The sequence below is a fragment of the Triticum aestivum genome, chromosome 3B, assembly GCF_018294505.1.
Source record: "Triticum aestivum cultivar Chinese Spring chromosome 3B, IWGSC CS RefSeq v2.1, whole genome shotgun sequence".
Classification (NCBI taxonomy): domain Eukaryota; kingdom Viridiplantae; phylum Streptophyta; class Magnoliopsida; order Poales; family Poaceae; genus Triticum; species Triticum aestivum.
Window position 1 is genome coordinate 838,797,745 of NC_057801.1, and position 14,537 is coordinate 838,812,281.

General features: G+C 49.1%; 1 protein-coding gene across 1 annotated transcript; it reads left to right on the forward strand.

Moving 5' to 3' along the window:
* The first annotated feature begins 1,396 nt into the window (after nt 1-1,396).
* LOC123068097 (uncharacterized) lies at nt 1,397-4,228 on the forward strand. The gene is made up of 3 exons (XM_044490587.1): nt 1,397-1,903; nt 2,127-2,635; nt 2,995-4,228. Exons 1-3 carry the CDS (start codon nt 1,397-1,399, stop codon nt 4,226-4,228), a joined length of 2,250 nt encoding a protein of 749 aa, XP_044346522.1.
* The last annotated feature ends 10,309 nt before the right edge of the window (nt 4,229-14,537 follow it).

A 14,537-nucleotide genomic window follows, 5' to 3' on the forward strand; every position in this document is an offset into this window, starting at 1 on the left:
GCGTTTTATAGGTGCGCACTGGACGCGTCGGGCGCGTCAGGACCGCGGGAGTGGACCGCGTCGAGGCGCTGGACCTGGTTGCTCAGGAGCGACATGCCCCTGCGGCAATCAACAAAGTCTACCAATCTGTTTTTCCTGTTTATTTTTCGCCAAGTGTTCCACCGACGACGCCGAAGAGAATCGATCGCTAGCTCGAAGGTCATGTACAAGGAGCATGCGGCTAGATGTGCATGTGCTAGGCACTGTTCATCAATCAAGGTGATTGCTAGCTAGCTTGGTAGCTTTGCACGTACGAGTGCTGCTGCTCTATGGGGAATTGATCTCGCGATCGAAAGCCAACAATTGGTATTTAGAGCCTCAACGATCTACAATTTACGATGATGGACAGCGACAAGGAATCGGTCAAGTCCGGCAACGGCGGTTCCAAGGCAAACATGAACGGCGACAAGGTGAATAAGAGCGGCAAGTCAGCAACCAGTGATGGAGGAACGGGCGGCGCCAACGTACAGGTGCATCGCAACATCCCCATCCAGTACCCGATGCTCACCGATGCCAACTACGGCGTGTGGGCAGTGAAGATGAAGATCATTCTCCGAACCCTTCGAGTGTGGGATGCCATTACGGACGACGACGTCGACGAGGAGTGCGACGAAGGTGCCATGGCCGCCATAGCCCAGTCTGCGCCGGATTCTGTGCTGATGACATTGGCGGAGTTTGAGACGGCAAGAGAGGCGTGGAATGCACTCAAAGAGATGAGGATTGAATAAAATCGTGTCACGAAGGCTCGGGCACAAGTGCTGAAGCGCCAATTTCACAAGTTGCAGATGGAGAAAACTGAATCGGTGAACGACTATGCCATGCGTCTGACTACTTTGGTGGGAGAGATCCACGCGCTTGGTGCAAAGCTCGACGAGACCGAGATTGTGGAGAAGTTTTTCAGTTCGGTGACTGATAAATTCACGTACATCATCGGCACGCTCGAGCAGCTTTACGACATCGACGACATGACCATAACGGAGGCGATCGGATGCTTGCGGACGTGGGAAGAGAATGCTCGTGGATGTCGGAAAGGCAAAGGAGGAGGTGATGACCAACTCATGTACTCACGCGCAGATTGGGAGTCCCCAAGTAGCAAAGGAAGGCGCAACTTTGGCGAAGGCTCAAGCAACGCGAAGCGCGGCGGACAAACCGAAGAAAGCAAAGGAAAAGACAAGGCACAAGGTCGTGGTAAGGCGGACCGGTCTAAAGAGCGGAAGCCACGGAACTTGGATATGTCTGAGGTCAAGTGCTATAACTGCAACGAGATGGGTCACTTTGCGAAGGATTGTCCGGAGCCTAACAAGCGGGAGATCAAAGCAAATTTGGCGAAGCAGGAAGTCGAACGCCAGGTCTTCTGATGGCCGAAGTTTGTGATCTCATGGAGCCTTACAAGTGGGAGATCAAGGAAAATTTGGCGAAGCAGGAAGACGAACGTCCAGGTCTTCTGATGGTGAAAGTTTGTGATCTCGTCCAAACAGCGGTAGTGAAACCACACCGGAAGGTGCTACTTCATGAGAAAAAGGTAACACCAAAGTTATTCGGGAGCCAGAACGTGTCGTGGTACCTCGACACGGGTGCCAGTAACCACATGACGGGGTGCAAGGAGAAGTTCCTCGACCTGGAATATGATGTTCAAGGCTCGGTCAAGTTTGGTGATGGTTCAAATGTGGAAATTTGCGGGCAAGGTTCTGTCCTCTTCGAGGGTCTCACAGGAGAACATCGCATACTCACCGGAGTATACTACATCCCAAGGCTTCGCAACAACATCATCTCTGTCGGGAAACCTGACGAGAATGGATGCAAGGTGGATATTGAGAACGGAGTGATGACGATCTTCGACAACCTCTCAAACGTGCTAGCCCGTGTAAATCGCACACGGAACAAGCTCTATATCCTCAACCTTGATCAATCCCAACCGGAGTGCGAGCTCGCCAAGAGTGATGATGATTCGTGGTTATGGCAATGCTAGATTTGGACACGTCAACTTCTACGCCTTGAAGAAGATGTCGAAGATGGAGATGGTATCTGGGATGCCATTTATTCACCATGTTGATTGAGTATGTGATGGGTGCTTGGTTGAAAAACAGCACCGCAAGCCGTTCCCTGCCCAGTCTACCTATCATGCAAGTGATGCACTCGAGCTGCTCCATGGTGATCTATGTGGCCCTATCACTCCAGCAACTCACGGAGGAAACAAGTATTTCTTCCTAGAGGTAGATGACTACTCGAGATACATGTGGGTCGTTCTCCTACGTTCTAAAGATGAGGTGTTTGAAGCGTTCAAGAAGCTGAAGGCTGCAACGGAGATGGAACACAAGCTGAAGGTTCGCACTCTAAGGACAGATTGCGGCGGAGAGTTTACGTCGAACGAGTTCAACGACTACTGCGAGGAGATTGGCATAAAGAGGCTCCTCACGGCACGTTATATGCCACAACAGAACGGGGTTGTTGAAAGGCACAATCGAATCGTTGTTGATATGGCGAGAAGTTTACTCAAGAGCAAGAACCTTCCGGGGACTTTTTGGGGAGAAGCTATCTCGACGGCGGTCTATCTTCTCAACCGGGTTCCAACGAAGGCAGTGATCGGCAAGACTCCGTATGAAGCAATTTACGGACGGAAGCCGAATGTGTCTAGACGTTCTGGTGCGTGGCGCATGTGAAGACGGTGGAGCCGCATCTCTCAAAGCTTGCCTATCGTAGCAGCAAGATGGTGTTCATCGGATACGAGAGGAGTTCCGGCACCAAGGCATACCGCTTCTACGACCCATGAACCAAGCGTCTACGGATTTCAGGCGACGTTGTGCTTGAAGAAAACCAAGCGTGGAATTGGAGCGCAGCAGCCGACGTTGCTCCAAACAGTAACATATTCACAGTTGAATTTCCGACTGATGATGATGCAGGGGAGGACGTCCAGGTGGTTGGCAAGACGCACAACTAAGGTGACTACAATGGTAGTGATCATCATGGTTCCGACACCAACGACGACGCGCATGAGTCGCAAGGTGATAGCGACAACGATGCGCAAGACACAGGTAGAGTTCTCGGCAACGACATCGACAACAAAGTGCATAGTGATGATGACAATCGAGATGATGGTCACGATCACGACGACTACGCCGACGATGCGGATGCCAACGACCCGGCATTTACCACGCCCGAGACTCAACCATCTTCCTCATGTGCATCGACGCCGACACAATTTGTTTCGCCTCCTTCACAAGCCACAACGGATTCTTCCGGGCCTCGTCGCTACAAGACCCTCAAGAAAGTCTACAAGTACGCAAAGCCAGTTATGCTCGAGTACTCCGGTTTGTGTTTACTCGGAGTTGAGGAGCCGGCGAACTTTGTAGAGGCGAGCAAAAGTTCAAGTTGGATGCACGCCATGGATGAGGAGATGAAGGCGATCAAGAGCAATGGCACGTGTACTTTGGTAACCCGACCTCCGAACCAAAAGGCCATAGGTTTGAAGTGGGTTTACCAGTTGAAGAAGGACACGAAGGGTGCCATTGTGAAGTACAAGGCAAGACTCGTTGCAAAGGGCTACGTACAACGTCAAGGAGTTGACTATGAGGAGGTGTTTGCACCGGTTGCTCGAATCGAGACGGTGAGAGTGCTCCTAGCTTTGGCAGCACAAGAGGATTGGAAGGTTCATCGTATGGATGTGAAACCTGCTTTCCTCAACGGCAACCTCAAAAAAGAAGTGTACGTGAAACAACCCCTCGGCTACGAGAAGAAATGTGAAGAAGAGAAAGTTTACAAGCTCAGGAAGGCACTTTACGGGCTAAAGCAAGCGCCAAGAGCTTGGAACTCAAAGTTAAACCGAAATTTGGTCACACTCGGGTTCAAAAGATGTCCCCTCGAGAATCCGAAAGACAGTCTACTAAGCACCGAAGAACAGGTAAAGATTGAAGACACGATCAAGAAGGAGCATTGGCATCAAGCTATGGACGAGCCGACGACAAGTAAGACAATCCCTGGAATGCTGCAAGGAATGGCGAAGGTAATACCGATGATAACGCCTACGAGTAGCAGCAATCACGTTTGGGACCCAGGTCGAGACGAGCAAGTCATACTTAGGGGGGTGAATGTTAGGAATAAGCATGAAATAGTGTACATATCATATATGTATATGTGTCCGTATCCATGTACTACTGCACTCCAGAACCGAGTAGGTTTAGCTATAGGGTAGCTGGCTCTAGTATATATACGTGCGTACCCCTTGTAATCTTTCACCACAACGAAAAAGAGAAAAGCAATAAAAAAGAGAAATAATACAAGGCTCGATACGAGCCTTTGGCCAAAATCCATCGATCAGTTTATACGTTCGCAAGTGGGTTCCGTCGAGACGATCGACTCGATCAGCTAAAGCTAGCCCTGGCGTAAACTTGGACGTGTGTTGCTACTGTTCATCAATCCAGCTGCCTGCTTGGTTGCTTGGATTGAGGCTAGCTTGCACATACGCCTAGGGTGAATTGATCAAGCGATCAAAAACCAACACTTTTGTCCGGTTTTCAAACCGGCAAATATTTGAACGGTGCTTCATAGTGCTGCTTACCGAGATCGGCTTGTCTATCAGCTCGACATCACCAACGCCTTCCTCAATGGTGTCCTTTCCGAGCACGTGTACTGACAGCAGCTCACAGGTTTCATTGATGCCACGCATCCAGATCATGTTTGCTTGTTGTGCAAGTGCAAGTCCCTTTATGGACGCCATGAAGCACCACGAGTTAGTACTCACGCTTTGGGGACTTTCTTCATCCCGTTATCCTGGCTTGTACACACTCGGACACCTCATTCTTTGTCTTGCACAAAGGAAGCGACGCTACATTTTTGGTACTTTATGTTGTCGGCATCATTCTGACGCTGCCTTCAATGATGTTTCTTCGCCGGATTATTCATCACCTAGTCTCCGAGTTCAAGCAGAAGGATCTTATGCCACTACACTTCTTTCTTGGCGTCCATGTTCAGCACACCAATACATGCTTCTTTTTGTCGCGTGAACATTATGCCGAGGAGTTGTTCGACTATGCCGCCATGTCCTATTGTAAACCGGCATCCACGCCCACCGAGACCAAGCCCAAAGTCTTCTATGCTGATTTAATTGACTAGCATAATCCTACAATTTTCCGCAACATCCCTGGAGCTCTACAGTACCTATGTTGTCCGTCAAGTATGTATGCACATGCATGCACCCAAGGATACACACCGGAGTGTTGTCGTCAAGCATCTAATATGCTACATCTGTGGCACCTACATGCATGGATTCGCTATTCGCGGTTCATCGTCCCTTGACATCGTCACATAGTCGGATGCTGAGTGGGCTGTGTGCCAGGACACCCCGTGATCGATCTTCGACTATTGTGTATATATGAGACTTATGAGGTGTGTTAAACATTGTAATTGTGTGCGTGCGTGTATATCTGTTGTAACAACCAGGTTAGGCTAGAGATATGATCCCATGGTAGTTAGATAGTTAGATTACTTGGAGATCAATCCTAGCCTAACCAACCCTGTAAATCTTCTGGCCTTGCGCCCATATAAACACGCACGCGTCCCTGCAGGTTGCATACGCTTAAGCCTAGCTTTTCTACATGGTATACAGAGCTAGTCTCTTCCATCGCATCTAGCTTCGCTATGTCTTCATCCTCCTCCGGCATGGCCACGCCCGCTCTCGCCTCCCTTGGCCACACCATCACCGAGAAGTTGAACCGGGAGAATTTTCTCGTCTGGAGGGCTCAAGTGCTGCCGCACATCAGGGCGGCCGGCATGATGGGCTTCCTGGACGGCTCTGTCAAGGAGCCCGCCGCTGAGATCAAAGCGGAGGCGGAGGTCGCCGGCAAGAAGATGGTCACCGTCAGCCCCAACCCGCAGCATGCCGTGTGGGTTACCCAGGACCAGCAGGTGCTTTCGTTTTTTATTGCAACTCTTTCTCGAGAAGTCCTTCTGCAGGTCAGCAACTGCTCGACGGCCGCGCCACTCGAGAGTTTCTCCTCGCAGTCCCGCACTCGCATCATCCAGCTTCGGGAGCAGATCAGTCACACAAGGAAGGGTGATCTCTCCACAGCTGCCTACTTCACCAAGATGAAGGGGATAGCTGATGAACTTGCCGCCGTTGGGAGGCCCCTGAACGATGATGATATTGTCTCCCACATCATCCAGGGCCTCATGCACAGGCCAGAGTACATCGGATTCGTCTCCGCCGCCTCCACACGCACCATCACCGATCAGCCGAACGGCCTGAGCGAGCTGTTCTCGCTGCTGCTCGCGGCAGAATCACGGATCGCCGCACAGACCTCCTCCTACTCCGCCAATCTTGCTACAAGGGGTGGAGGCCGCGGCAACAACAACCGTCCGGGGAACGGCAACAACAGCAACAACGGTGGCTCCCGTGGCTACAACAACAATAACACGGGGGCCGCTTCTCCGACAACAACTCCGGCGGCGCTCCTCGCCAAGGTGGTGACCGCGGTGATCGCGGTGATCGCGAGAAGTGCCAAATCTGCAAGTTTGAAGGGCACGGGGCATGGCGCTACAGGAGGCGTTTTGACCGCAACTTCAACAACAACGTACGCAATCCTGCTGGGGGTGGTGGTGGCGGAAGCATTAGCGGTGGTGGCAACCGCTCGGCCAACGCTGCTCACTCCTATGGAGTTGATACCAACTGGTATTTTGACACTGGCACAACCAACCATGTGAGGGGTAACTTGAAAAACCTGCCATCCATGACCGCTACACCGGCTCCGAGCAAATCCACACGGCAAGTGGTCAAGGTATGGACATTGCTCATGTTGGTCATTCAGTTCTATCTACTCCTCATGGCTCCCTAAACTTAAAAAATATCCTTCACTCTCCACAAGCTGATAAGAGTTTACTTTCTGCCTATCAACTTATCAAAGATAATCATGCCTTTCTTGAAGTTTACCCTGAAACCTTTTTTGTTAAGGATCCGGCCATTCGGAGGATAATTCTGCAAAACGAGAGTAGGGATGGCTTGTTCCCTGTCTCCGGCCGCCAAGAAGCCCCTTCTCATGGTCAAGTTCTTAGCGTGGTCAAACCATCCACTTCACGGTGGCATACGTGCCTAGGACATCCTGCTCTACCGGTGGTTCAGGGAATTCTTCGCGATTTTTGTCTTCCCGTATCGAATAAAAAGGAGCACTTATTGGTCTGTGATGCTTGTCAGATGGCTAAGAGCCATCAACTTCCTTATCCTAAATCTTTTAGTGAATCTCAAGCTCCTTTAGAGCTTATTTTTTCGGATGTGTGGGGTCCTGGACCCGTCTCTGTAGGCAGACAAAAATATTATGTGAGCTTTATTGATGATTTTAGCAAGTTTAGTTGGATTTATTCGCTCAAAAATAAGTCTGATGTATTTGAAAAGTTTCGTATCTTTCAACAACACGTTGAACGCCTCTTTGATCGTAAAATCCTTGCTATGCAGACAGACTGGGGGGGGGGGGGTTGAATTCCCAAAGCTCAATTCCTTTTTTGAGCGCATTGGGATCACTCATTACGTTTCATGCCCCACGCTCACCAGCAAAACGGCTCTGCCGAGCGAAAACATAGGCATATCGTAGAAGTTGGTCTATCTCTACTTGCTCATGCCTTTATGCCTTTGAAATTTTGGGATGAGGCGTTTCTCACCGCCGTCTACCTTATCAACCGTGTGCCTAGCCGTGTCATAAAAAATCATTCACCTCTTGAGCGTCTCTTTGGCAAGAAACCTGACTACACTTTTCCTCGCATCTTTGGGTGTGCCGTGTGGCAAAATCTACGTCCCTACAATAAGCACAAGCTTGAATTTCGGTCAAAACAATGCGCTTTTCTAGGGTACAATAGCCTCCACAAAGGGTACAAGTGCCTCGATATTTCTACTGGTTGGGTCTATATTTCTCGCGGCGTGGTTTTTTGATGAACGCGTGTTTCCCTTCGCCACACTACATCCTAATGCCGGCGCACAACTCCGCAAGGAGCTTGTTCTCTTGCCTTCTCATCTTCTCCCAGCATCCTGTTTTGATCAAGGGGGAGTACTAGATACTGGTGATCGCATGTCAATGTCTAACTATAATACCTTTGACCAAAACTCTGATGCAAGCATGCAGGAAATCAATGAAGAAAACGGAGAAAATGCACATGATTTTATGTATACAGGCACAGATGATCTTGGCGCTGACTCCGATGCAGATCAGGGCGAATCGGCCTCGGGATCCGCCGCGATAGAGGCGCCAGGCGCAGCAGGAGAATCCGCCGCGGGATCACCGCCCACCTTTGATTCGGTGGCCAGGCGGGCCGCACCTGTGGCGGGACCAGGCGGGTCCCTAGCGCGTCGCCTCAGTCGGCTGCTTCCGTCTACGGGGCCAGGCGGCCAACACCACGAGTAGACTACAGCGAGCCACGTCACCCGTGCGGGGCCGCAGACTCGGGCGTGGTCACGCGCGCCCCCGACCAGCACCTGCGGCGCCTTCCAGGAACGCCAAATGGCAGTTCCGTAGAGGAGGCCTTCTTTGTGCCTGATTCGCCTCGGATCCAGCAGGATCTGCTACAGGAGTCGTCTGGAGGATCTTCTGTGGCAGATTCAGGGTCGCCTGTTTTACCTAATCGCCTCCAACAACACATTGAGCGACCGGCGCCGCCTCCTCCTGCACCTGCTCACACCAGATCAAGGAGCGGTATTCCTAAACCCAAAATATATAAAGATGGCTGTGTTCGTTGGGGCTCTTTTGTGCAACAGGTGAACCGCAAAGTTTTGGTGAAGCTCTTGGTGAACCCTGGTGGAAAGAAGCAATGGATGAAGAGTATGTCGCCTTAATGAAAAACCGAACCTGGCGTTTGGTCCCACCAGTCAAGGGCAAAAACATAATTGACTGCAAGTGGGTTTTTAAGGTGAAAAGGAAATCTGATGGCACTGTTGATAGGTACAAGGCATGGCTAGTTGCAAAAGGCTTCAAACAGAGGTATGGGATTGATTATGAGGACAGGTTTAGTCCGGTAGTAAAGGCAGCTACCATCAGATTAATTCTTTCAGTTGTAGTATCTAGAAATTGGTGCATCAGATAGCTAGATGTAAAGAACGTGTTTTTGCATGGTGTTCTGGAAGAGGAAGTGTTCATGAGGCAACCTCTTGGTTATGAGCATCCTAAAGCACCTCATTATATTTGCAAGCTTGATAAGGCTTTGTATGGGCTGAAGCAAGCACCTAGAGCATGGTATTCTCGGCTCTCTTCCAAGTTGCAGTCAGTTGGATTTGTTCCTTCTAAAGGAGATACCTCGTTGTTCTTCTATCACCGACGTGGGATAACTATCTTCATGCTCATTTATGTTGATGACATTGTTGTCACTATCTTGTCCTCTAAAGCAGTTGAAGCTCTTCTCGCGGATTTGAGCAAGGAGTTTGCGTTGAAGGATCTTGGCAGCCTTCACTTCTTCCTTGGGATTGAGGTAAAAAATGTAAAGAGTGGAATTTTGCTATCACAAGAAAAATATGTTCAAGAGATACTTCAAAGAATGGGCATGAAAGGGTGTAAGCCGTTGTCTACTCCTTTGTCTACTTCTGAGAAGATGTCTCTTTATGATGGAGAAGTGCTTGGAGCAGAGGACTCCACTAGGTATAGGAGTATAGTAGGAGCATTGCAATATTTGACTTTAACTAAGCCAGATATTTCATACTCAGTTAATAAAGTATGCCAGTTCTTACATGCTCCTGCTAGCACACATTGGACAACGGTAAAGAGGATACTCAGATATCTTCAAGGAACAAAGAGTCATGGACTCAGACTTGGCAAGTCCGACTCAATGCTTGTAAGTACTTTCTCAGATGCTGATTGGGCAGGCTGTCCTGATGATAGAAGATCAACTGGAGGTTTTGTAGTGTTTCTTGGGAGTAACTTGATTTCTTGGAGTGCACGTAAACAACCAACTGTATCTAGATCAAGTACAAAGGATGAATATAAAGCTCTAGCCAATGCCACTGCTGAAGTTATTTGGGCACCGAACTTGTTGACAGAGTTGGGTATTTCTCACCCGAGAGCAGCATCACTTTGGTGTGATAATCTTGGTGCTACATACTTGTCTGCTAACCCTATCTTCCATGCCAGGACTAAGCATATAGAGATTGATTATCACTTTGTTCGAGAACGGGTGGCTGACAAGTTGCTGAACATCAGGCTTATACCTACTGGCCATCAAGTTGCGGATGGGTTTACTAAACCCCTCTCCTTATGGCAGTTAGAAATTTTTAGGCACAATCTCAACTTAGATAAGTTGTGATTGAGGGGGAGTGTTAAACATTGTAATTGTGTGCGTGCGTGTATATCTGTTGTAACAACCAGGTTAGGCTAGAGATATGATCCCATGGTAGTTATATAGTTAGATTACTTGGAGATCAATCCTAGCCTAACCAACCCTGTAAATCTTCTGGCCTTGCGCCCATATAAACACGCACGCGTCCCTGCAGGTTGCATACGCTTAAGCCTATCTTTTCTACAAGGTGCGTGAAAGGAAAGGTGATGAAGAACTCGGACGTCAGGAGATAAAACCTTTATCATCAGAATCAAGGTATAAGTTTTATGATCAACCAAATAAATATCATCTCATTATAAGCTCTAACACTTCAGAAGAAGAGAAGGAAAAACATTGAAACTTCAACATAAGGCCTTCAGGTATTCCATTGTCGACCTTAAAGGAAGTAGCCGATATATATGGAGGCATATGATATACATGAAGGAGGTACTTTACCTATACGAGAATACCATAGGAAATTAAATCCAAAAATAGCAGATGTTGAGAGGAAATAGGTAATTCGCTTATTAGATGTGGTAATAATATACCCTTTGTTTGAAAGTAAGTGGGTAAGTCCGGTTGATTGTGTACCTAAGAAGGGAGGATTTACGGTTGTGCCTAATAAAAACAATAGTTGGATATATAGTGTGCACTGATTTAAGAAAATTGTATAAGGAGACCCGAAACGACCACTACCCACTACCCTTTATCGACCAAATGCTTGAAAGGTTGTCAACTCATACTCTTTTTTTTTGTTATCTTTATGGATGTTCTGGATTTTCACAAATTACAGTTCACCCCGATGATCAAGAGAAAACGACATTCACTTGCCCCTTTGGTATGCAGGCCCGGCCCTGAGGGGGTGCGAGCGGGGCTGCCGCCCCCCCCCCCCCCCCCCCCCCCCCCCCAAACGGAGGGGCACCCTCCCAGTCCCAGGTCTGTGTGTGAGCTCGGAGCACCACTATAACAGCCGCGAGGAAACCACCATTTGAGCACTGCGCGGTAAACTGTAGTAAGAAGAAAGCCGGTTCATTTTCTTGTCCCGATCTGGCGTTTGGGCCTTATTGTTGTGGGCTATATCAGGCTGGGCAGAAGCACACATGTACGAAGCCTAAAAAAATAAAAAAGAAGCACACAGATTTAGAGTCGCTGAAAAAGAAGGAAGTAGCTTTTTATACTGGAAAAACATAGGAATTAGCATTTTTAATTTTTATTTCTATTGGGCCTTTTTAACAGAAGATGGAATAAGTTTTTAATGCTACAATTTTTTGATAACCCATATTTTATTAGGTCAGATTATGGCCAAATTTTAGCCCAAAATATGATGGGAACTAACAAACCAAGAAACATCAATGATTATTCATGCGTTTTTGAAAGGTTGGTTTCATGTTATAAATTGATGGTTGATAGTTTTTTTTGAACTGTCACCAGGGGAGGGATAACAACCCCTCCACCTGTATTTTATTGCCAAATCACCCAAAGGAAGGGGGGAGGCCCTCATTTTTACAGACAGCAACGCACACTCGGGGGGGGGGGGGGGGGGGAGGAGATCTAACCACACCCAGACTGGATCACCGCACCAACGCACTCAGCTAAGCATCAACATGCGAGCGATCACTTGGACGTAACCGCTCCCGCCAGAGAGCAGCATCCTCATGACAGCAGCTTAACACCCGGTACAGAGACGGCACCATAGCCTGAAAGACCATGCCATTCCGATGCTTCCATAGGTGCCAGTAGCAAAGGAGGACAAAGGCGTCAGGAGAGGCCCCTCCGACAGCCACCCTCACGTCGAAGGCGTGGAGCCGATCCACCGAAGTGTTCGCCGCGGTCACCGCGACCCCCACGGCACGCCAGAACGCGCTCGCGAACGGGCAGCCAAACAACAGGTGGTACGTAGTTTCCAGCTCGGCAGAGCAGACCGGACATCCAGCCCCTGCACGATCAAAAATAGTTTGCCGAAGGAGGACATCCCAGGTGTTGACCCGGCGGTGGACAAGCAACCAGCAGAAGAATTTCACCTGCGACGGGGTGCGCAAGCCCCAAATGAAGGCCGCATTGTTGGGGAACGTAGCAGAAATTCAAAATTTTCCTACGTGTCACCAAGATCTATCTATGGAGAAACTAGCAACGAGGGGAAGGAGAGTGCATCTACATACCCTTGTAGATCGCTAAGCAGAAGCGTTCAAGAGAACGGGGTTGAAGGAGTCGTACTCGTCGTGATCCAAATCACCGGAGATCCTAGTGCCGAACGGACGGCACCTCCGCGTTCAACACACGTACAGCCCGATGACGTCTCCCATGCCTTGATCCAGCAAGGAGAGAGGGAGAGGTTGGGGAAGACTCCATCCAGCAGCAACACGACGGTGTGGTGGTGATGGAGGAGCGTGGCAATCCTGCAGGGCTTCGCCAAGCACCGCGGGAGAGGAGGAGGACTTGGGAGAGGGGGAGGGCTGCGCCAGGGGCAAGGGTGCGGCTGCGCTCTCTCTCCCTTAATATATATGGGGGTAAGGGGGGTGGAGGAGGCGCCTTAGGGTTCCCTAGGGGAGGGGCGGCGGCCACAAGGGAAACCCTAGATGGGTTTGGGCGCCCCCACCCCTAGGAAACTTACCCCCCCAAGCCGGGAAGGGGGGCTGCCCTAGGGGAGGCGCCCCCACCTCTCCTGGTTACGTGAGAGGGGCTGGGAGGGGCGCACCACCCCTTAGTGGGCTGGTTTACCCCTTCCCCTTTGGCCCATGAGGCCCTCCAACACTTGCCGGGGCTCCCGAAACACCTTTCGGTCATGCTGGCCATAGCCTGGTACCCTCGGAACACTTCCGGAGTCCAATTCCATTCGTCCAATATATCGATCTTCACCGCCGGACCATTCCGAAACTCCTTGTGACGTCCGGGATCACATCCGGGACTCCGAACAACCTTCGGTAACCACATACTATTTCCCATAACAACTCTAGCGTCACCGAACCTTAAGTGTGTAGACCCTACGGTTTCGGGAACCATGCAGACATGACCGAGACGTTCTCCGGTCAGTAACCAACAGCGGGATCTGGATACCCATGTTGGCTCCCACATGTTCCACGATGATCTCATCAGATGAACCACAATGTCGAGGATTCAATCAATCCCGTATTCAATTCCCTTTGTCTAGCGGTATTGTACTTGCCCGAGATTCGATCGTCGGTATCCCGATACCTTGTTCAATCTCGTTACCGGCAAGTCTCTTGACTCGTTCCGTAACACATCATCCCGTGATCAACCCCTTGGTCACATTGTGCACATTATGATGATGTCCTACCGAGTGGGCCCAGAGATACCTATACGTCAACCGGAGGGACAACTCCCAGTTTTGATTCGTGCCAACCCAACAGATACTTTCGGAGATACCTGTATGAACCTTTATATCCACCCAGTTACTTTGTGACGTTTGGTAGACCCAAACCATTCCTACGGTATCCGGGAGTTGCACAATCTCATAGTCTAAGGAAATGATACTTGACATTAGAAAAGCTTTAGCATACAAACTACGATCTTTGTGCTAGGCTTAGGATTGGGTCTTGTCCATCACATCATTCTCCTAATGATTTGATCCCGTTATCAACGACATCCAATGTCCATGGTCAGGAAACCGTAACCATCTATTGATCAATGAGCTAGTCAATTAAAGGCTTACTAGGGACATGGTGTTGTCTATGTACCCACACATGTATCTGAGTTTCCTTTCAATACAATTATAGCATGGATAATAAACGATTAACATGAACAAGGAAATATAATAATAACTAATTTATTATTGCCTCTAGGGCATATTTCCAACAGTCTCCCACTTGCACTAGAGTCAATAATCTAGTTCACATCGCCATGTGATTAACACTGATAGGTCACATCGCCATGTGACCAACATCCAAAGAGTTTACTTGTGTCTATAAGCTAGTTCACATCATCATGTGATTAAGACTCAATGAGTTCTGAGGTTTGATCATGTTTTGCTTGTGAGAGAGGTTTTAGTCAACGGGTCTGAACCTTTCAGATCCATGTGTGCTTTGCAAATTTCTAGGTCATATTGTAAACACTGCTTCCACGCTCCACTTGGATCTATTCCAAATGGTTGCTCCACTATACGTATCCGGTTTGCTACTCAGAGTCACTCGGATAGGTGTTAAAGCTTGCACCGACGTAACCCTTTACGCCGAACTCTTTATGACCTCCATAATCGAGAAACA